At 41.6% G+C, this 24103-nt stretch overlaps 1 protein-coding gene across 1 annotated transcript in view; it reads right to left on the bottom strand.

Annotated features, from left to right (window-relative positions):
- pigk (phosphatidylinositol glycan anchor biosynthesis, class K) overlaps positions 1–24103 on the bottom strand; it is a 34757-nt gene that overhangs the window by 5363 nt on the left and 5291 nt on the right. Inside the window, exons 5-10 of the mRNA XM_015355132.2 lie at positions 23495–23606; positions 22394–22490; positions 20418–20535; positions 19874–19984; positions 15929–16101; positions 7752–7824 (exon numbers count right to left, since the gene is read on the bottom strand). Of these exons, the coding sequence (XP_015210618.2) occupies positions 7752–7824; positions 15929–16101; positions 19874–19984; positions 20418–20535; positions 22394–22490; positions 23495–23606 (684 nt within the window). The remainder of the gene's footprint in view (positions 1–7751; positions 7825–15928; positions 16102–19873; positions 19985–20417; positions 20536–22393; positions 22491–23494; positions 23607–24103) is intronic.

Raw genomic sequence — 24103 nt, 5'->3', positions numbered from 1 at the left:
TATTATTTAAGGAATGATGGGGGCTCACAGGTTGAGGGTGATCCGCCAATACAGTTATCTTTCCTCATGCATCAGCCCTGCTGTGGCAGATAGGCTCATGGAATATATTTTTCTTTCTTCTCCTTTCCACTTCAAAGTCCTGGTGAAGTGACACTTAATAAAACCTTAAAAGACTCCTTTGTCTCATTGCAATCTGCCATTGTTTATCTGGGAACACCACACACAGGAACTAAAATCTTTTTTTTTTTTACTAATGCGAAGGAAGACCATGATCTGTCAGCGGCTGATGAGATCTTTGAGTCGTCCGTCACCCTATGTATATTTAAGTTTAACCATAAAAAAACCTCTTTTTTTAGTGCAAATATCTTTTTGGAAAAACAGGCTGAGGTCGTCTGATGGATAGAGAAAGGCAGAGACAGACACAAGACAGTTAAAGGACATGAAAGTAACAGCACAATGCTCAAGAAGCTTATTACCAATAAACTACACCCTCCTGTTTTGCTGATGAATGCCCTTTCTGGGGAGAGCTTGAGCATAAAGGTTGCAAATAAAAGGATGCCTTTTGCCCCCCAGCTAGCATGTGTGGCTGCTAGTGGCTTAATGTCCTAGTAATTGCGAGTTCCTTTTTTTAAAGGATCACGGGGAGGCAGCTTGCAGAACATGACTTCTGAGCTCCCACAATCCTCCCTATAAAGACGCGTGTCCTGTGTGCCGTCTTGAAAGAGCCTCAACATAATTTCCAGTTGAGGGTCTTGATCCTTCTGTTGCTGCCGATTGTGAGGGAGTCAGGATTTGAACAGGATTTTAACCCTGAATACCTGAACCAAGATCCCACATAATATAATCTCTGTTCCTGGCTAAAAAGCATCCGAGTGCCCCGAATCAGCAACATAGTATGATTAACCTGCACAGGTTCACATCAGTGCAATTTTACATTATATGGCACTATTTTTTACAAAGCAGTAGTTTCAGCAATTACTGTTAAAATATAAAAGACTTTAATCATACAATCCTTCCTGCGAATCTGGCATACATTACTCTGTTATACGATTCTCTGTCAATTCTAAATTACATCAGTGCTTTGTGACCCTAAATCTTAAGAACCTTACTACACCTGGTCTTACAGGCATCTTCAAGCGGAGGCTCAAGATCATGTTAGTCTTGACTAACCGAGCGAATAAAGATTTAAATGGCTTAATTGCAATAGTTAACTGGAAGGAGAACTAGAAATCCCCATCACTGTCCAGAATCAGGGGATGGGAGCCCTGGGATGCTATAGGAAAATATGGCCCAAATATCAAAAGCACAGCTATATTATATTGGCAAATGCTATAATTCTGGATAAGAGGATACAAATGGTTGGGGGATTCTAGAACAAGCTTCCCAGCCATGTGGGTGGATAGACCTAGCAAGAAGATGCTAGATAACATCCTTGGATCAATCCCCTACCAAGAACCAAATGAGCCAGACTGGCCGAAGAACCTGCTCGTTTGTAACCTTTTATTCTCGTAACCTTCGGCTTTTGCTCTCCTGGATATCTTTGTCTCACGACGGACTATAATGGAGAAAAGCCGGTCTGCTCGTTTTGACTTAAGGAAGGAACGTGTGCTCAGGTGAGCCCCCTGCCAGAGAGGTCTTCAGAGTATTAGCCGCGCGGCCACCCACCCAGGCCAGAGGAGTAAAAACGCACGGTCAAGATAAAGAGGAATCAAGAACTTGTTGCTACTGCCCGACTGACAAGAGGAGAAAAACCAACAGAACACCACACCAAGCGCCGCTCATTTTGGAATGCATTCCCAGAACCCTCTTCTCTGACACTGCGATGTCACAAAGATAAATGAACAGAGAGCCCAGGTAAATGTAATATAAAAAAATGATATCTTTATTTCAGCTTTATTTGATTAGTCTTTTCAAAGCTGTATTGATTAAAAGGGAGAAACAGACCAACAGCACAGCTCACCTCATCATTGGTGCAAGTAACCAGCTGTCAGGCAGAAGGCACATTAATCAGGTATTTACTGCTCCTCAGGAGCAGGGCTGCAGTGCTGTTGTTACCATGGTATTACCTTTAATAAAGGGGAGGGTTTTTCTCTTTCTGCAAAAGATGTCGTGTGTCCTGTGCATTAATCAAGGGTGAGGTACGCTTCAGGAATAAAGGACATGAAGCGGCACACATTAAAAAAAGACAACTTGTCTTCTTTCATTAGTCTGTACGTGGCAGGTTGTATTTGTCAGTGCAGAAGGATTAAGTAGAAGCTATGAAAATACTAAATCTCTTCACTCTAAAATTCAAAGGTTTGTGACAGAAAAAAAAAATTACTATAGACTTTGGCGCCAAAGACAACCATGGAGCAAAGCACGGAAATATTTCCATTCATTCCACTGAAACAACAGCAAGGAAGAGTCAATTAAAAAGCCAAGCTACAGACGAAAGTATTAATTACAAAATAAATCCACTTTTGTTGCTTAAGGTAGTGAAAATAGTTTGCTTTTAATTGAGAAGCATAGTAGACAAGATAATCACCTGGTATAAACAAAAATGCAAAACTTTAGGCAAATATTTCATTGCAGATATTTTAATAAGCTTTATTAAGCCAAACCTGCTGCTGCCACAGACAGCTATATCATCATGCTACATTTAAACCTTGAGAGAACACCCTGAAAATCTCTTGGATAAAACAATCTTTACAAGTGAAAATCAGGCTTTTGCGTTCAGCTGCACCCCTCTTTGTACCTCTAATTATTTAAAGATGATCATGCTTTATTTTCCCGACTGCTTGGCATTTCAGCCAGAGCCATTTTTCAAAACATACTGGAATGTCGTGGGAAGTTTTTCAACTTTAATTTAATGTCATAATGCCCCAGAAGAGGGAACTACAGAGACCTTTCTATGTACAGTAGCAGGTCTTAACCGCCATGTACTGAATATTAAGCAAGAAAAACCCTGGGAGCTTGATAATTAAAAGTGACAAAGTTCTTATTTGCCACTCCTCCCTATTAGCAACCTGAAATCTTCTGGTATACATTAATGAAGAGATAGATAGTCAGTTACTTTCTAAATATAGCTGTAAAAGCAAACCAAAGTGGAGCTGCTTTTCCACCTGACACTTATTACAGCAATTTCCTACACTACTTTTGGAAAAAGCATCTGCTGAGTGATACCAATTAAATTATAAGCACTCAAAAGGAATTTATTTTTATAGACCAGTGAAAAACAGTATTTTACCCTTGGTGTCCTAAAAATAACTTAAGCTTTTTAGAGTTTGATACCAATGATCTTCTAACGATTGCAAGGAATTTCATTTTATTTAATTTTGCACTGTGAAAATCACTCCACTGGGCAAGAGAAAAACTCTTCTGTAGGATCTTGTCGTATAAATAAGCAGCACGTGGCTCTGGCAGTTCATATCTCAGAGGAAGGAGTACAGTCCGTACCTCTCTTTGAATGCTAGGAGACGTAGCAGCAAAAACAGTATTGATTAGCAGGAACCAAGGTTTGGTGGGTGTAAAAGAAATGTTTCAAATTAAAAAAAAAAACCACAATGCACATACTTTAGCTAGAGTAGCTGAGATCTTTTAAAAAAAGATTAAAAGAGAGAAAATGCCAATCTTTCCTTTCCTGAGGTATCTCATCCCAATAAACGAACACCAATACAAAAATACAGTGCAAAATGACGTGCCCGGTTTTAAATGTTATGATTGTTTCAGGTTATTACTGTCTCGTAAATATTTCTTTCGAAGTCTTTCAAACTGAATTTTCTGACATTCAGTTTTGGCAGCTGCATACGAAAAATCGCAGTCTCAAAAATCGACTTGCTGTGGAGCAAGTCCTAGGAAAGTCTTCTAATTTCATTTCAGGACTGTAACGATGCAGTGTCCTTATCCCATTAGAACATTGGCTACTGGCAAATCCTGAAACACTTGAATGAATCCTGAAGATTCCTAACGGTGAACTACTCCATCAGACTCTTTAACCAGTCTATTTTCAACAGGCTTTCAGCCATGCGGGCGAGAAACCAACTTACAAAAACACTGTACGGCTTTTATGTAACAATGCATAAAAGACGCCGTTTGTTTTACAGGACAATGGCATTGTTTGCTCGCAATAAAAAACTGCACAATTGGACTTGCACAAAAGAATTTGACCTCTCTGAGCCAATAAAACCTGGGTCTTGGAACACAACCAATTTCAGCAGCTGATTGCGTTTTAGGGATACATTACTCAATAAACCCTCTGTTGCCAGCTGTGTGATTCTGTGTTCTTGGAAACTTAGTATATAATAAGTACATCAAATGTATGCTTATATATAATGACAGAAACAAAAAGTGAAATTTTATGACTCAACCCGATAGGATGATTGTCAACTTTCCAAAGAACTAACAAGAATTCAGGAAACTGGTTCCGACTGAAATGAGAAAATACCTTAAGCTCGAATTCAAAGGCGGCCCAAGGGCAAACTTCCTCAGAGGAATCATAGCTACTGACCCGTTGCGCGCGACGTGGAGAAACCCAAATAAAAATATTTTCAGAGAAAAGGAGCATTTTAGAACAATGTCCTTCCGCAGCAAAGGGGTCTAAATCTTTATCCTAAATTTATCAAAAGATAAACTGAGAATGTGTTAGAACAGAACTGGGGAAAGGGGCTTTGCTGCACTAATATGCTCTGTTAGTACCGCTCTTAGCGCGTTCATTTTTGAACAACTGGTCATCATAGATCTGCTTTACTGCTCATAAGGATTCAACTTGGACGAACACATTACAGCATACCGCACCTCAAGCCAGTACTCCCTGACAAGGGACACTGTACCAGGAAGCACTGGGTCCATGGTGGTTTGCATGAAGTGCCTATGCAGACAGATTAGAGACGTCAAGAATCCTAACCAGCATGGACACCAATGCAGATGTGGGGAGAACATGCAAACTCCACACAGCAGGATTTCCCAGGTTAGACTCCAAACCTGGATCCAAGAACCGAGAGCCAGCAAGGCTGATCACTGCACCACTGTGATGCCATATATACCTGAAGAATGCATAAAGCTAATGACGCAATGATACAAATAGTCATAACAGCAGTTGTGTTCAGAGTTCGGCTATATAGACCCCACAAAAAGGTTTACGTGACTAAACGTCACGTTCGGATTTAAGTGACTAAAAACTGTATGTACAGAACACCTCCACAGGTAGCAGGCTCCTCTGAAGCCCCGTGCTGGAGAACATAAGCAGACACCTCCCGTCACATCACTTCAAAACGCACACCGGAGTTCATGTTCGATGGCATGCCTCCCAGAAGGTGGAAATTAAATGACATAAAAAACTTTAGTTAATTACTTTGAGCAGAATATATCTTGCGATATGTGGCAGAAATGTGGAAACCTATTTCAAAAAGGTTCTTTTGATGCTTCCCAGGTGTTTAAAAACATATGGCACATAAAGGAGGACATTACATAATAGTCTGCTGTCAGCAGAATCCCCAACCACTCATCCACACTACCACAATAGCATCTTTGTTCAGCCAGCACATAACTTCCATTAAGGTCCTCTGCTGACCTTGCCAACTTATTCTACAACTCTTAAAAAATCTAGTATTTTCCTATCCTTTTTTTGTTTACTTATTCATTGAACACTTATATCTAACTCGGTGCAAACTTATCCATCAACACCCCCCCACACACACACACACATATTTTGGGAAAACAATAGACTTCAGATCTAGAATTTAACTGATTTTTTTTTAAACACTGTTAAATCACAGCTCAAAATCTCTTCTTTATGCCATAATATGACACGAAAAGAGACATTGAGACTGTCCCATCGGGATTCGGTCTTTCAGCGCAAGATTTTAAATTAGTTCCTCAGGGCGCCACAATATGTGCTTAAAGGCACTGAAACAGTAAACCCAGCGAGTGTAAACGTATTGGCGATATTTCAATAAAAAATTGATTTCATTCCCCCCCCCAATGAAAATTTTGGTGGGTTCTCTTCAGACTCTGGAGTAGAAGGAACGAACCTCACTTGATTTTCGGACCACGAAAGCAGACCCTTTTGGCTTTTGGGGTATGAAGGAGGGGGTGTCAGAAAAGTGACCCCCCCGAGATAACTGCGCTCATAGCGACATCGCTTCTTAATCCTTCGACGTCGGCTCATTGCGAGGAGGAATTCGGCAAGCTCTGGGACTCAGGAACGTGAGCCCCTGTGAGACAGGTTAGCTTTACCCTACCGCCGTGTTCTTGCAATATTAGCCCGGCTCAGTATGAGAGAAACAGCAGGGTTCGACATTCGGTGGAGGTGGAATTATACCTGAACACTTTAAGTCAGAACCCCTCCAAAGATAATCTAACCCCCCCTGAACGCGGGGTACAGCTCCTGTTTTTCAATTCCACACAGCCTTTAGTTTGTCTCTCTGCCTGCACCGGCTGTAAAAAGAGCACATTGACTTGCTGCCTGCTCTGCTGTTCATTTCATTTGTGGTGAAAGCCAGGCATGAAGACTGAATTTTAAACATGTGACATTTACAGCGTGTTTGGCCATTTGAAGCTGTGAGAACTCAAGGGAGACCCTGCCACACCAGCCACTTCTCATTTTTAATCCTGCCCTGCGTCGGGCACATCAATTGCTTTCCCTCAAGTGAAAATCTCGGAGAAAAGGCTTAAGTACCTTTCTGATTGGGCAAGCTGCTCGATGGGGAAGCTTTGAATGAAGCTCACGTTCCTTTTATGTTTCCAGGTGGTGCTGCTTGTGCTAATCAAATTCAGCGTGCTACTTAGTGGCGGAGATCCGTCTTTTATGAAGACGCAGATCGCGACAATAGAGAAGATTTTGAGAATCGTGCAACAAATCCGACACCAGCCTCTAACATTAAATTGACGCACTTTGCGTGATTAGCTATTTGTTGTCCCATCAATCCTTCGTAGAAACATCCCACATTAAGCGCAGGATGATCCGAGAGCTCCATCATCACAGCTGAAGAATTGCATGCTGGTACATGGTGAGCCTTTGCCAAACACGCAGAACTCACAGTTAAAGTTTGAATGGAGCAATCTGCTAGAATACTCTTAAAAAATACATTACTTACAGAAAAGGTACGTGAGAAACTAGCACTAGTGGATATTAACGAAAGACTGCATAGTGAATGAAGCCGTCTAGCTTCATGAGCCAGATGGGTGCTGCACTTCAGCAGCAGATCCCCATTCTATATGTGCAGTGCTTGTCGTCATTATGATGAAAGCTACTGTAAAAATGCATACAATTATAAACTAACGACTAAAGAAGAGTTACAAAATAAGCACGCTCCATTCTGCATAAACAAAGGCTACTATTTGAATTATATGCTTTGTTTGGTGGTTTAGGGATCAAAAGTCCTGTCCTGGAGTGCCCCTGTGCGGGCTTCTGGTGTGTTCACTAAATGGCATCATCAAGGAACTCTGAAGGAAGGTATTTTCATCTGCACAGCCATTTTGCACAAAGAAGGGGTTTGTTCCAAGTAAGTGTCATACTGATGCGCCTTTGGGAACAATCCACACACTGCATGAAGATACAGTAATGTGAAAAGTCCAACTTGTTATTACTATCCCTGCACAACAACTAAAGAACAGAAGAGTAAAATGAGAAGAGAAAAAGTATATATTGTAAATGTAAAAAAAATGTGGTTATAATACATCATAGTCAACTCTGGATGTTATAGATCAAGTTCAAATACAGATCTACACAACTTGAAACGTATTAATTGAGTGAGTTTTTAATGTGGACTGACCTGATGGATAATCTCAGCCACAGGCAGCTGTTGAACATACGTCTGTGGCTCAGATGTCATGATTGTCGCAGGCCTGAAAAAAACAAAATAACACTTGACAATGAAAATACATCCACAGGCAAGACATGAGACATTTTAAATTCAATAACAAGAGTACTCTGTTGCTGGGGTGCCCAGTCCTGGTTGCCCACACACCTGCTGGTCTTCATTCCAGCCCAGTTTGAAGAACAGAACTGAAGCCTTAATTGAACTAATTGAACTTGTTTGATTTGAATATTTGCAAGTTTGTTTGTTGTTTTTTTTCCTACTCGGAAGTTTGGAATTTTAAGTTTACTTATGAAATGCAATAATTAAAATGCAGCCTCCTACCCATTTAAGAGATGAAAACGGGCAAACAATTAAAATCAACCCATTCAATTCAGGATGCTAGTGTAACGCAGGTCATCTGGAACAAAACCCTGCAGGTTTTTTGGCCTCCAGGACCAGAACTGTGAACCCCTACTCTATTGCAGACGAACACACAATCAAACAGCAGAGTAAATGAAGCAGCTCCATTAGGCAAGCAATGGAGCCAACGTGTTGTCAGAAGACTACAGAAAGCAATATACAATCGCAAAAGTATTCAATGCAGGCTGGAGAACCTGTCTGTGTGGAGTTTACAAGTTTGCCCTGAGCTCACAAGGGTGTTTTGCAGACACTCCCAAAAACATGCTGGCTAGATTTGATTGGCTCCTCTAAAGTGTCCCTTCTTCTGAGGTCCTGTGATGGACTGGTGCCCTATCCCAACCATGGTGAGCGCTGGGGTGCTTTCAGAGCTGGTTCACACCCTGCACTCCCAGGGGAGACTCCCGCACAAGGGGTATTCAGATATCAGAAGGATGGAAAGGCCTCGACTCCTGGAGGCTGTACAAACAGCTTAGCATTTGTGATGAGACCTTGCCGCAGGAAAAGAAATACAAAACATTTCCCATCTGGCTGCACAGGGTGCACTGAACAGCTTCTTGAGGTTTGCTTGCGTTTTGCAAATTGTAGAGGATATGCACAGCAGATAAGTCATTAGTGTGCTAAACTGGAATTCTTGGTCTCCGCTTTACACTTATTGATTTCCAAAATTAGAATCTAATTAATTTTGGGTTGCACTGTACAGGAGAAAGCTTAGTTCATCCGAGATACTGACGCATCAGGGAACTCAGTATAGGAAGGTGCTTTAAAAAAAAAAGTTAAAAGATTTATATTTGCACAAAAATTCCACTGCTGCCGAGCCATTACCCTGACATACAGCACATCGATGACCATTACCCAGGGCAAACAGAAAAAAGCTCAATTAATTCATCTGGCACTTCCACACTAAAAACTTGAGTGTTGTGTAGGATGGGAATACAATGTGAACCAGTAGAGAGCAAAACCTTGAAGAAAATCATTGAGGAGGTATACCTTTTTATACTTAATATATTTTTCTGTTAAAGCACTTAAATAACTAGCCTTGGATACATATTACCCAGATAGCAATAAAAAAGTAATGCAAAGTGAAAAGTAAGATTTATCCACATCTTATTTCCTCCTGTTAAAAGCAAATTCATTTTTGAACCGATGGGATCGGCTTTGGTTTTACTGAGCAGGAGATCCAGCTTGCCTGCTCCTAAACTAATCTGGCATATCATTCTCCCGTGCCACCTCCCAGAGGAACGTTATTCCAAAAGGGAGCCGACATCCTCGATATGGAGTTTTTAATGAAAGTTCGGGAGGAATGAAGGCAGCCGAGCTCATTCGACACAGCGGCTGCAATTCCCACTCATTCGGACGTAAGCAACCGGTGTCCGGATATGCCAGACGTCACCCTCTCTTCCCCCTCGCTCGTTTTCTGCATCCCTCCTCCACCCCCTCTCCACCTCTGCAGCTGCCCAGTGGGTCGCTTGGGGGGGTCCAATCCCCCCCGTCCAACGGCCGGGAGGTTGGCCCTCAGCCAAGCGGGTTACGCCAAGTCTTCACCTCCCAATAAACGATTCTAATTTCTCCCAACCTTCCGGCTGCTGTCATTCCCCGTGAAGTACAGGAATAGCTCCAATGACTTCTCACTGGTCACTCCCGCGTTCCCGAACCACAGGGCCGAAGATACAGAAGAAAAAATCTAGGCTGACTCATTTTGAGCCAGCCAAGAAACGAGACTGCCACTCTCTCTTAAGACACCCCTGTTTGAAATAAAGCAGCAACGCGTTATTTGCCATTTCCTGATAGACTGAGCAGAACTCTGTGTCCCTTAAATATACTGACTAGTAGGAAGCGTCTAACAGATGTCAGCATGTGGGAAAGATGTCACATTGATCCCATCATACGAATGGATAAAAAAAACAGATGAAAGAGGTACTCATCTACTATAATTTAGAAAAACAGATGCGACCAAGTTTGCTTTTCTTGCTTTGGCGCCTAGCTAGGCAGGTGAAACACTCCAAGAACACAGCTATAATCCCATTAATGACAGTGAGGAGGAAAACTAATATAGAACAAGTTTTCAAGATCACTTGATAAAAAGAGATCTACTGCTTTGTACTACTTGGAAATTAAAACAAACTGGAAATGCAAGAGAATGACAGTGCGTATGGTACACAGATCTATGGAGCAGATTTAGAGAGCTATGAAGAAAAGAGTTTGACTTTGAGCTTAACATTTTGTATTATTTTTCAGTTTTTCTGGAACACAACTTAAATACAACAGCAAATTATCATCAGAAATTCTGCATTTTATATGAATAGTTAGTAAAACCAATGTAAAAAATAACAGCTACTACAGAACTGAATACTATGTGAAAACCTCTATTTGACACAGCATCTGTCTGTTATGAGATTTTGATGCTTACTTAAAAAAAAAACATTCTCTTAAAGCAGTGTAAAAAAAGATGGGACCATTAAAGTATGACTCAGTCTCAAAATGTCATTTATGTGAAAAAAACTGCAGTGGCAGTTCATTCTCTAGGGAAAAAAAACTAACAAGGTAGTAAAATATGACTGCTAATATCTGAAATTAATATAATATCAGATTAATTTTAACTACTGCAAGGTACATTTTTGATGGTTGGCTCCCTACATATCCTAATGCTTTGTCATTTACTCTCTAAATTAAATCTGTGCTGTTTAAACAAATTGTATTTCATAGTTCAGTTATTTATAACCACTGGTTCAAATTTAATTACGGGCATTAAGCACTAGTGAAGTGGGTAGAATGATTGCTTTTGAATCCTGTTTCTTGCACAGATAAATCCATCACAATGGATGAAACATATACCTGCAGTAAATATATTCCATCCTTGATTCTCAACTACATTTACCTTTTAATGAGGGTCTCGGGCCTATACCATAAATCCAACATCTCCAGTCCTGGTCCTCAGGAGTTTCAGATGCATTTGATTTAACCAAGATCAGCTAAGCCAATGGTTTGTTAAAATAAGTGATTTAGATAACACTTGGGACCAAAATCTAAATACTCTTCATCCTGCAAGGACCAGTGCTCAGCAGGCTACTTGCTTAATTTAGTAATTAAGTGTTGCCAATCTTGAGAATCAGGTAAGACTAACTGGATTGGGGCTCTCCAGGACTAGAGGTTGATAACCCCATGACACTGATCATCCACAGCATATGTGATGCAATGAGGCATTTTCCACTGTCCACTCATTTGACATCACTGCCCATTCATGGCTATTCAACCAACTGGAACATGCATTATGAGCTAGAACATTGAAAACAACTCTGCTTCAGAACGAAACAGTTCGTCCACCAAATACGGAGACAAAGAAACCTTACAGCACTGGAGATCCAGAAGCATAAATCATGAAACAAAGCTAGACATTAAGACGTGTAACAAATGCCATTTGTTGAGACGGTAACCGTTAAATAAAACTATGACCTTCAAGAAGCCTCTGTACACGTTGTGCTGTAAATTCCCAGTAACAAATTCTGATTGATTTCCAATTTACAAGTTAATTTAAGGAACAACAGTAGTAGGGTACTACTATAGAGTAGTGAAGTTTATAAAAAAAACATTGTTTGGTACATGTGAATGGCTGTTCATTACCATTTAGGGCATTTATCATTGCAACTCAATTTCACATATGATTATTGGGGCTACACTACAAACTTTTAGAGCAGCGCAACTGAAAATCAAAAGAGCAAGAAAAACTATTACCAGTCAAAGGCATATCTGTGAAAACAACAGTATATTATTAGCCTGTACGCGTTGTGATTAAAGGAAGAACTTATTACCCTTTGATTATAATCTCACAGCAAGGAACACCAGAACACGGGCAACAACGAAAGGAGAAAAAGGGTTGCAAGAATCTACGTGACGGCAGAAGAAGAAATTGAGGTTGTGTCCTTTGTAGCTGTGATTCAGAGCACTTTTCAGATAGTGGCGGTTCTGCTCGAACGCTCAAGATAAAATTTAGACCTCCAGCGAACAATCTTCATTTTCATTCCCTGCTGGTACAATGGTCACGGTTGCAGAATATTGAGTAACTGATGAAATAAAAAAGTAACTCAACAGGGAACGCCACAGCATCAATTTCTTCTGGTCGCCCTGCACGAATATGCAGGACACAGCTCAAGGGAGGCTCCTTCTTCACTGCTTAGCAAACGCACATGATGGGGCTGGCTAGTGGACATTTTCATACCCAACCCACTTGAAAATAAAGGATTCAGAACGGAAACCACAGCATCAACAGCTCAAAAAGCAAAAGGGTTTACTACTGTGCTACTCTAAATTTGTAGCACCGATAACACATACTAAATACAGATACGCATAACGGCCAGTCTTTAAGACAAAGCAATTTTTGAAAGAACTGTATTGAAAAAAAAGCAAAGTTTATATTTATATATTTTAAACTCAAAAAGTATACGCAGTAATTAAATAATTACCAACAGAGAGGAAAGGCACCCTACAATGGATACCAGTCAGGGAGAAACAGCTCTGTAGTTGCTAAATGTTTTATTGCATATTTAGGAGAGACGACTCACAAAGTGTGTCTACAGAAACTTTAAACTAGGCCTTACAAACAAATGACACAAAACTTTTCTTTCATCTTGCAATGAACACGTATAATATCAGTACTGAATACTTGTTGTCTAAATTATTTAACATTTCTCTCCATGAGGCAGAGGGAGAGAGGCTGAGAAGCCAGTCTTCATCATCTCTGCTGCCCGGAGGCTGAAACGCTACTGAAATCTAATCTGGGATGCTAATTAGTTGTAACCTACTTCAAATTATGTCACTGTGTCCAACATACAGCAGTTGAGCTGAAATTAATTTAAAAAAAACGTGTTGGAACTGGTGGGTTTCATGCTTTTAGGAGGCCAGTCACTATATTACATACGAGCCTGTTTGCCCATTTGAATGCCTCTTCTATTACAGTTTCCCATTCCCTTCAAATCAAGATTTATTTTTTTCTTTCACGAAAGATCTGGCTGTTATAGTTCCTAATATTAAAATTAAATTCCCACTGTGAAACAAAATGTATAAAAACATGAGGCAGAACACCCTAGGAATGCGTTTAATATCGCCCTTACATTTTGTACTTACGGGGATCCACATGAAGATGGAGGTATTACGAATACACTATTAACAGTTTTACTTAAGGTTGCCACACAAGACTAATTAGCCAGCTGTTTGTGAGAGAGAGATGCAGGTAAATAATCAATTTATGCAATTCATTTCTGGAACAGAGTCTCATACGTGTGTTTTTCTCTTTTCCATTTGGCATCAAGAGACTGGTTGCAGATTCAACTGACAAGGTTAGAGATGTTTACATGAATTAATTAAATGAAAAACATGGTGTCCTAATTTGTGAAAGAAAATGAGCTTCAGATGCAAAAGACCTGAACTCTGAAAGAGTACATTCAAGACACGCCACCTCCATCTAGTGTTACAATCATGTAAGTACCGAATTCTCTCTTCGGACCGGGCATTTCAACATTACAACCTTTACCTTCTATAGAAAATTCTTAAAACCCATCCATCTTTACATTAATGCTATGTATAAACACCTAAACATATAGATAGTATCGTGTGTTACATGCACTTGTCAAATATTATTATACGTCCCATACAACACCAAGACGCAGCGCCTGTGCAGACTATTAAAGAGCTGTTGAAGACTTAGATCATCCTACTACAAGTTGTGCCGACTGGCTTGTGTGCTTCGTGTGCACGGCATCTTTTGTCATATGATAAACACCAGGGCAGGTGTAAAATGCGCCTTTACTCAGACAAGATGATCAGACGGCCTCTCTTTAACACAGCAAACATGCGGCCCATTGACCAGACAAATCCAAAAACAGCCGCCGCGAGGATCGGAAATCTCCACTCCAAATGGCATAAGACACGCTGGCTTTCTTAAAGGCCTCTGCACTGTTAAGCGGAACAGTATTTAAACGCACATGGTTATAATTAGTGTCCGTTTTTAGTGTACATTCTGCCCAGGAGAAGTATAAGAACTGGTGGAGGCGGAAGACAAGTTGCGTCGGGTTGCAGAAGTCAAGCGCCTCATGTGACTGAAGCCGCTTCTTTGAAGACCACTGGATCAATAAGAGAAGGACATGGGCTGAATGGCCTCCTCTTGTTTGTATTTGTAACCATTCTTATGTTCCCACGTGGGAACGTGCTCTCAGATGGCTCGGCCAGTAAGGGCCGGGCGGTTTCTGGGGATTTGTGGCCCCACCTTCGCTTGGCTTGAGGGGAAAGGGGGACCCCTTCAGAGGCAGTGAGGAACGGGGGGCCGGGGGGGGTCAGAGGTGCCTGTCTGAGCTTCCTCATTTCCCCTTATGTGGGAACGACCGTCACTGCAATGAACTGAAATCTACACATGCACACAGCTGGCAATTTCGGATGGGAAGGGCTCATCATAACAAATGGTGATTCTACATTTTAAAAAAAAAACATTCAATGGCTTTTGGTTAATACTGTACGTTTCTCCCCATATTGGAGAAACAGCTCAATGTATTGTCAATGGCTCAAAATCCATAGAAAATAATTTAAAAGACTGAAGGAAAAATGTCTGAAAAGGATCATTTAAAGTGGTTTTACGCGGTACATGGTTTTAACCTTTAGCAGTAACGCCGAGTCCAATGTGGGGTGGTAAAACTGTGCAGAAGAATGTAATCCAAGCACAGGTCTGGCAGCACATATTCAGAGCCTCGATCATCAGTGAGCACACTGCACACTGCACACTGCACACTGCACACTGCACACTGCACACTGCACACTGCACACTGCACACTGCACACTGCACACTGCACACTGCACACTGCACACTGCACACTGCACACTGCACACTGCACACTGCACACTGCACACTGCACACTAAGAGTGTTACTTTCACCAAACCGGGGCAGAGGCTGATAAAAATCTGCCAGTGACAGAATCAACAAAGTGTCCATACAATAAATGTTTTGTTTTGTAAGTCAGATTTATTAGCGAGGATACCAGCTTGAAACATAGAGGAAGCTAACCCATTTCTCAGAAGGGATAATTAACATTTAATAACACTAATTTAAAAAGGAATCCCCTTCGGCAGTCCTGTGATGTTTTAATTTTCTACTCCACTTAAAAAAAAGACAATATTGCCATGCTTCACTTTTCACATGTACCACTTGTCTGGTTATTAAGAGGTCATTAAGAGATCGATATCCCCATTCCGGCTCTTGCAAATTGCCAGCAGGACTTGTAATGTGAAAAGCACAGCATATGAAAGGCAGATTTCCCATAGCTCCTGCATTGTATACTCTTAAACTGTGTTTGATAACACTTAAAGATGTCGGTAACTTTTATACCACAATCGCCAAAGAGGTCAGCAACAGTATTTACTTTAATGCAGTTCCTGTTATAGGCACCAGTATTGGCTCTGTGGCTCAGGATCTGTGCCTGTAACTGGAAGTTTGCCTGTTCAAATCCTGCAGCCGGCAGAGGAATCCTACTCCGTTGGGCCCCTGAGCAAGGCCCTTAACCCCAGCTGCTCTAGGGGTACAATGGCAGACCCTGTGCTCTGACCTAAAGCTTCTCTCCCTGTCTGTGTGTCTGTGTCTCATGGAGAGCAAGCTGGGGTATGCGAAAAGATGAATTCCTAATGCAAGAAATTGTATTGGGCTAATAAAGCGACATTATCATTATTACATTATTATTCTGCCACTACTTACTCGTCCTGCTGTTCGGGAACGCTGGGAGTCAAGCTCACAGTCTCCGTTGTGATTTCCACTTTGCGAACACTACCGAAGAAGTCTGTGATGAGAACACTGCCAGGGTCCCTCTGGAACAGGTCCCGTCTGTGGCCAGGAGTGGAGACACACTGGCTCTTCGGACACACTTTAAACTGGCAAGCAAGATTGAGAGAGGTTACAGGCAAAGCATTTCACAACCGCAATTAGGAAACTCAAATAATCAGGGTGGAGCTATTTTTCCCCACACACACAAGCAGCATTTTGCAAGTGCATTTCTAATTAAATTTTATCCTTGAAAACACAGCATAGCCTTTTCAACCCATTAGGTTTGGGGTTACAGTATAGATTGCTACTTTCACCACGACGGGTCAGCTCACCACCTCCTGTTAAACGAAGGACTGATTGCTAAATGAAACCCGATAGGAATTTCATGCTTTTTAAAAAATAATTGAATCTTGAGGCCACGCACAGAGATCATTAGTTTACAATCAAAACCCAGCTGTGCATGCATACAGTAGGTACCTCTTTATTACTGATTAATACATTTCGCGGTTTAAAAAAAAAATGAAGTGTAGCGTTAATAACTGCAATTATATAGAGCTTTTCCTCTCAAAGGATGCCAAAGGTCTTCAACATTCAGGAGGGGGGCCACTGACGTGCAGCACTCACTCAGGTGATTCAGGGCAGGCTTTGTGTACCATAAACACAACAGACCTGCAGATTATTGTAGGTATAAAGGGAGAAACTGCTTCAACTAATCCGAACCAGGATATATCCCTAGTCTTATGAGCAGTGCCAGTTGGTTTGATTTAATTAGACATTGTAGGAACCGTGCTCTTACAGATCATGGATCTATGACGAAATGGCATCCATCCTCCATAGATCCATCATCTACTGGTAACCAAAGCAACACGGTGGACCAAACGGTGTCCTTCTGTAGTTTTTCTCACATCCTCATGACCATCTTCGGCCTGAGATTCTTTAGGTGCAACTATATCTTCATTCAGAGCGGTCCTTTGATTGTGGGAAGTGTGTGCGTATGCAGGCATGTTAAACAATTGCAAAGAAAGCATTTACATAATATTGGGCTTAAAAACAGTCCGAACATTATTATATGTAGGCAGAAAATCATGCACTTCGATGGCAAAAAAAACTTTGTTACATAATGAGCGAGTGGCATGGCCATAGTCTACTGTGCAACTGAATTAGCAGTCTACAGAAACTGATAAGGAAAGGAGCTCTGTGATATTAAATATGAAGTTACCAAGTGCCACAGTTCAGCAGCAGTTGTAAACGGCTGGCAAAATCTCTCTTGCCCAAGCACGCTCTGCTCAGAGAGAGAAGTGTCACTTTGTCTCTCCAGTGTAATCTTTTCTGTGACTTTTCGCCAACATTCAACTCCTACCTGTGTGAGTCATCAGCCTCTCTTGTACCCAGTCTTGAATCTATAACTTTCTAATCAGTCCCACAGTCTCCTTCTTGCCACCCACACCCTCCTGAAACATGTCACAGTTCCTCTTCACACAGGGACTGGAAAGAATCCCTACAGTCTTTTCCACTTACGCAGACAATTTTTTTTGTTTTCAGGTCCCTTGAAATCTCTAACTAGGCAAACAAGTTACCTTTATCTAGTAAGTTTAACTCTGTGCATCTTTTTTGTTATTAACTATGTTTAATTCCTTATGCTCGTTTTATGCTTTTTTTGTTTTCCCCAAAAGGTAAAGATAGATTAGAAGATGTTTCGATAAGGTTTAAATTTAGATCTGCATAAAATGTAGCACCTTGCTTATCGAAATGACAAACATTCAGCAAATGTGTGGACTCACAAGCCATAGCTTAAAATACAAAATCCACTGAGCATCAAAAGAAACCTGTAACTGCAGCCACACAACAAAGATATTCACCAGAGAAATAATATTATCATAGAGGCCCTAACATTTTAGTAAACAGATTTGACATGGGTAAACTCATTATGCTGATTAACATCTGTCACGACGACCGCAGATCGATAGGCGGTCTGCTGTGAAAATCACAGGCTAAGAGCACGTGTGGGTAACCATGAACACAGATGGGGAGTGTAACTGTGCTCAGTTAGTCCAACCCCCAATATACAGACAGCAGAAAGGGGTTGCACAGGAAGTAACCCATCTGCCCTGCATTCTACACGTTTCTTCCTTGATTTTCACCAGGATTGATATTTAACAAGGTAAGTAGGAAGCAAAAAGACAACAGACATATATTCAAAGCCATATATTCATAAGTGGTCAATCCTCTAATGCCTTAATAAAACGGAAGGACCTAAAACCACTTTTATTTCGTATAACCCCATTTCACACAGGATCAATTAAAACTATAAAAGATAAAAACATTGTGGCAGTTTTTTGACAATATCAGTCTTTGTATTTAAGCTGTTTTCAAGAATCGATTGATCTGTTTTTTTCCTTCTTCCTAAAAGGCTGCCCCTTGTAAAATGGACAGATTTAAAAAATATATTATGTTTTTTCCCCAAAATAAATGTTACTTCTATAAAAACGAAATACACCTCCCCCTCAACATCCTGCAAATACTGGTGACCTCGGAGCATTTCAAAAATTGAGCACAAAAACCCTTTTTATCAGAGGGCCTCTCTAATCTGATCAACCCAGAGCGATTAGGAAAAGCACTCCAGATAAAAATCTGTCGGTTTTCTCTCAAAGCTGGAACACTACTAATCCCAAACCAATGAGAAACTCCAGCTTTTAAAAGTAATGAACGCTAAAAAAAAAACTAAAGCTGAACTTGAACACGGCCAAGGCCCGCGATTTCAAACACAGGTTTATAAACGAATACATTGGCCAGTCGGTATCTTAAAGACTCTCCTTGTTTCTGAACTGTCAGCAAGGGATGACTGAGGAAGGTCATCAGGGGCCAACGTTACTCCCAGCTTCGGTAAAGTTTAAGTGAAAATAATAAAAAAAGAGCACTCCACAAAGGTCTTCCATGTCCTTTTTCAAAAGACCCTAATCTACAAGCAGCTTTATTAATTCTCTTTCAAGTTGACTTCTGCCTTTCATCTGTATCACTGATCATGTTTGGAGCCCATCCTTGTTGGGACTGAAAAATTAATAACTCTCCTTGGTTCTTAAACCCCACTCAAGCTTAATACAGAGATGAGCTCCGCTTACCCCAGGGCAACTTGAAATGCAACAGATTCCACAATGGCCCCTGAAGTGGCGTCTCAGATCTTCTCACTAATTAGCTCGTCCCAAACCTCTCAAAGTGAATAACCAACATTTACGATGTCTTACATTGTTTAAAAGAAGAGTTACTCATCGTTTTCTGTTATTGATAGTGGCACCATAGAAAGACTGTATTGATAACAAAAAATGGATGGGGTTGAACTTCACAAATTTAATTGAAAGTAAAATAGTTGTGCTAGTGTAGGTCTGGGCCAAAATACACCAACAGAGTTATGAGCTTCAGTACATTTCACCAATCAGACTATTCTGCTTGAGAAACAAGCTCTCGGAAGATTACAGCAGGTACAGTATATATTGCAGTGAACCATGTTTAAGATATTCAAAGCCTCTTGACTGTAGCTGCATGCTAAATGACAATAACATGGTGACAAAAATTACAACAAACCTGCTGGTAGCATTCATTTTTCAATGAATGCTTTTAAAGTAGAATTACACTGCAACAGTGTAACTGTGAGGTAAATAAACTAGGTTTGCTCTCAAAATGCACTTCAAGATTATACTTTTAAAAGGCTTGTCAATTTAATTAACTAAAATCACGTGGTACAGAAGTAGATGCCCTACAATTGAACACATGAGGAGCTACACAGACCCTACTTTGACCACCATATGGACTCCAACACCGTTCCAAGATCCTTCTGCTTGCAAGCACTCTGAGCACAGCAGGATAAATGAAGACGGTTCTTACCAGATCGTTCATGTTTGCCTGACTGGCTGGGTGAATGTCTTCCAGGAACTCCAGGAGATAAAAGGTGTATCTGTCCATCAGGTGGACTCCAATCGCCAGGTCCGGCTGGTGCTGCAATACAACAAGGTTTGTACGTCTCAGGTGCCATGAATTCCTGTGCAAAGCACTGATATGGTTTGGGAACACAGTAGTGGGGAGGGCTAACGAAGCATCCTATGCTAAACACTCAGAACAAAATTTAAAATAAATCTTGTCATAAAAGAGTACACTTAGACAAGGTAATTAGGAAAAGTTTTAGTATGAACTATAGTGGGACAATAACTGGGTAGCTCGAAATATCCACTAGGCACAAAGTGTCATTCTTTAAACTTGAAATTTTAGATAAGGCGTGCTAATGCACATGTTTAACAGTGCACTGCTCAAATAGAGCCAATACCAGAGGAGAGCCCTTAACCAAACCGCTAATTAACCGCAAATCCTCCCCACTCCCGTTGTGAAGTCCTCCGACAGACCACATAAAAGGATCGCAGGGCTCGAGCCTTACTGAAAGGGAGTCTTCTCCAACTTGGCTGCTGGCCAGGGCCATCACATTGGGAGAATAGAACCTCTCATACATCGAGACACCCTGGCAAGTGTCAATGATGAACAGCAGCTCATTGTACCTGGAAGAAAAGGGCCGTGGCTGTTAGCTCTTCCCCTCGTCTTGTTGCTCGAGAGCACACCGCCGCGCAAAAGGTGGCATCATTTTCAAACGGAGGTTGCCATGGCTACCGAAAAGGGCTCATTTTCTATGCGGAGAAGGAATTTAAATGCAAGGTTTTTTTCCCTGCTGTTACAACAGCAAATGGTGCCTGAAACAGACGCAGACAAAACTGGAAACCATTGTACGTCTGACTAAATCCCCCCCCCGATCTCAAAGCCAAGCCATCTACCAGTGGATTTACATTGCAAAACCTGCACTTTTTCTAGGTTATGGATTACAGAAACATTTAATGGCAGCAAGTTCACAACGGCAAACGCATATAGGATCATTTTATGCTGTAACCTGATACGACAGGTAGGTGATGACAATGCATATATATTCTATACGCCTTCATCGCTATCTTACCTGCTGTACTGAGGTGAAAAAGTAATTACAAAACTTCTGTGCATTCTGCCACCCCACACTAAAGCCAACACATTAAAGTAACCAGTCCTCCAGTCACATCACACGTCATTTATCAAACCATCCCCGAGCTTTTCCATAAAATCTGCAAGCAAAAAAGAAACTGCTTTGCATTACGTAATTATCAGAACAGATCACCTACTGCTCCCTTTAAAATCTTGGGGAAAAAAATCTAATGAGATAAAAATTCTACATGCCGACAGCGTGGAGAGTAGCCCTTGGAATAAGGCACATTCACTTCTCTACACCCGTTTCATTAAACGGTCTCCAAACTTAAATCTCTGACGAGGCCGAAGACACACTGCTTACTAAACGGAGAGTCATTTGGCACAGCAAAGAGAATCAGTGCCGGGCCACTAGTGGTGAATCCTAACGTTCTGGGGCAGCAAAGGGAACAGAGCTAGAGGGCAAATACTGACAGGCCTGGCCTGGACAGCTCGGAAGCTGTGAGTGCAGCAAGTCATGGCAGCCTGGGGTTGCACAGGTCGAGCAGCGCGCGGAACAGTGCTAACAAGCACACTGTAGTACTGCCTGGTGGTTATTCCGAGTTAAACCGGGGGGCCAGGGATGGCAGGAGAGGTACAGGGATCGTGCCACCACAAGGTAGACCCGAGTGACTCCTTAGAACTGGCACTGGGATATCATGGACAGCTCCCCCGTAAACGGACTCTTCCACTCGGTCCTGAATAAAAGATTCCAGGTTCTTGCCTGAAGCAGGAGCTGGCCTCCCTCTTCCGAAGTGCCCCAGCGATGTTTAACAGTTCGAGTTTATAAGAAGCTCACGATATATATATATATGCACTTTGCAAAGTCAAACAAGAAAAGCAAAAGATTTAAAAAAAAAGGTGACAGACCCAGAGGAGGAAATAAATAAACAAAAACAGTCTCAGATACCCAAGAGAAGCTCACAGGCGACGCAAAGCACACCCTGCCAGGGGCCGCAGCGGTCTCCTCCAGCGCAAACACGCGGCTTCTGCTCTCGGGACTCTGGAGAGTGCCCGTGTGCCCGCTGTCTGGAGCGCCCTGCGGCTCGAGGTGCCCTGAGCCCCCGAGGGTGACCAGGACGCGACGCGGACAGTGAAGCAACTCGCAGCCATCATCACAGCCGGGAGCCCTGGCCGCTTCGCCAACAGCCCCCAAAACAATTGGTGCTGCCACAAAACACCATAGTTACACCTTCCTGCAGCTCGTCAACAGACCTTGTTCGGATAACAGTCATTTGAGACTCTGAGACAGCTTTCGTGCTCCTCAGGAGAAAGATTTCACGGTGGAATTTCCGGCTGCTAGGGATTCAACAGCCACCTGCGAAACCATCACCCGTTTCCCCCCGCCCAGCTGTCCGCGGCCTCACTTGCCTCCTCTTCTGCCACATCTGCTCGAACGCGTCAGCCAGCTCCACGTTACTGATTTCTTCGGAATCTTGGAATTTCAAGAAGCCGTTCCCCCCGTGACCTGTACGGGAAACGACGGCAAGGGACAGGGCCAATGTCGCGTGTGAAAACACAGAACCCTGTACTGCAGTGAAAGCACTGCCTGTGCTGTAGGCCTTCCACAAATACTATAGCGTTCGCACAGCAAGAAACGTGCTAGAATTGATAGCATTTCAAAATGATTTTGTACCACATCACAGCCCTTTAAACCTCCCTCTGACCTATTCCCTTTCCCAGTTGAAAGCACCAAAAATGTGCTAAGGCGAGCCAATAAAGCTGCCGGGCATTTATCCTCATCCATCTCTCCAGCACAGTTCACAGGTGACTCTGATCACTAATCCCACAGCCCATTTAACTTGGCTTTCAGTGCTGCTGCTCCCCTAACAACATAGACGTATATGGCTGCACATTGATTTATGACAGCCGTTTAACGAGACGTATAATTAATGATGAACAACATCCTGTACTTGTAAGACAAATATGTTTTGCTAAACTGAGATCTAGTGAAGATGCAATGGCTGTTAATTTGTTTATAAAAGGGTAAAGGTCATTGTCAAATAAGTAACCAAAACACAGAACACTAATTATTATGCAATATTTGTGTCCAACACGGGTCCTAGGTAGCCACAGTCCAGTAGGATGTTCTGAAATGATCAATTTGTAAACATGTGGAACAAATTTAGGAGGACATTGCGTTGAATGAAGCCTGGAATGGTCATTTTAGGTAAATAACAGTACAATTTAGAATAAAACCTCATTTCCAAACCACACATTTTTGTTACCTTAAAATACAACCCAGTACAGTGCTTAATGATGATCATTCACTGAGGTCTCCTTTACTACAATAGTGGATATTTTTGAATGTTATTTCATTAAAATGTCTGAATTGAGTAATTCAGGTTTGTGTGCATGAAGAGAGAAAAAAACCAGCACTCCCAACTAATGTTTCAAGAACAAACAGTAGTCTAGAAAACTGTGGAAGCTAATACTGTGTTGAAAGGTGGCCTCTTCTTGCATCAAACCTACCAGTTAAATAAATCAGTATGTTACTCCTGTCATCAGAAAGCAAGCGTTTTGACCGAGGGGTACTCGGAGGCAACCGACCAGTTAAGACACGCAGGAAATTCTCAACAGTAACCTGTAAATAAAGAAAAACAGATTCATGTTTGCAGACAGATGTCACAAAGAATCAAGGGTCTCCATTAGAGCAAACAACACATGCACAGGGCAGAAGGCGGAGCAGCCAGGGAAAGCTCTTATCTTTATTAAATAAACATTCATACTGATGCAGCATTCCTAGAGATTCACCAATAATAAAAAGTTTGACAAAAATAAATTCAGACTCTTAGCTTCTCAGTAAGAAATAGTGTACTCTGAATTCCAAAGATTAAACACCGACTACCAACAATATCCTGTTTTTGACAGTCTAAACCATGGTTCCAGTCACTTTAGCATCAATACCTCTAACCAGGCTCTGAGGTGACTTGCACCCCAAACTGAGTGGCCTTTGTAACATGTGATTTTGAAAAATTGCTACAGACACCTAATTCAGAACATAATTAAGTTCACCGCCTGAAGGACTACACAGGTTGGAACAAAACAACAAAACACAGGCAGCTCCTGGGACTGAGTTTG

The sequence above is a fragment of the Lepisosteus oculatus genome, chromosome 9, assembly GCF_040954835.1.
Source record: "Lepisosteus oculatus isolate fLepOcu1 chromosome 9, fLepOcu1.hap2, whole genome shotgun sequence".
NCBI classification, from domain to species: Eukaryota; Metazoa; Chordata; class Actinopteri; order Semionotiformes; family Lepisosteidae; genus Lepisosteus; species Lepisosteus oculatus.
The sequence above is the reverse complement of the archived record's forward strand: the minus strand, read 5'-3'. Positions and strand labels throughout refer to the sequence as shown.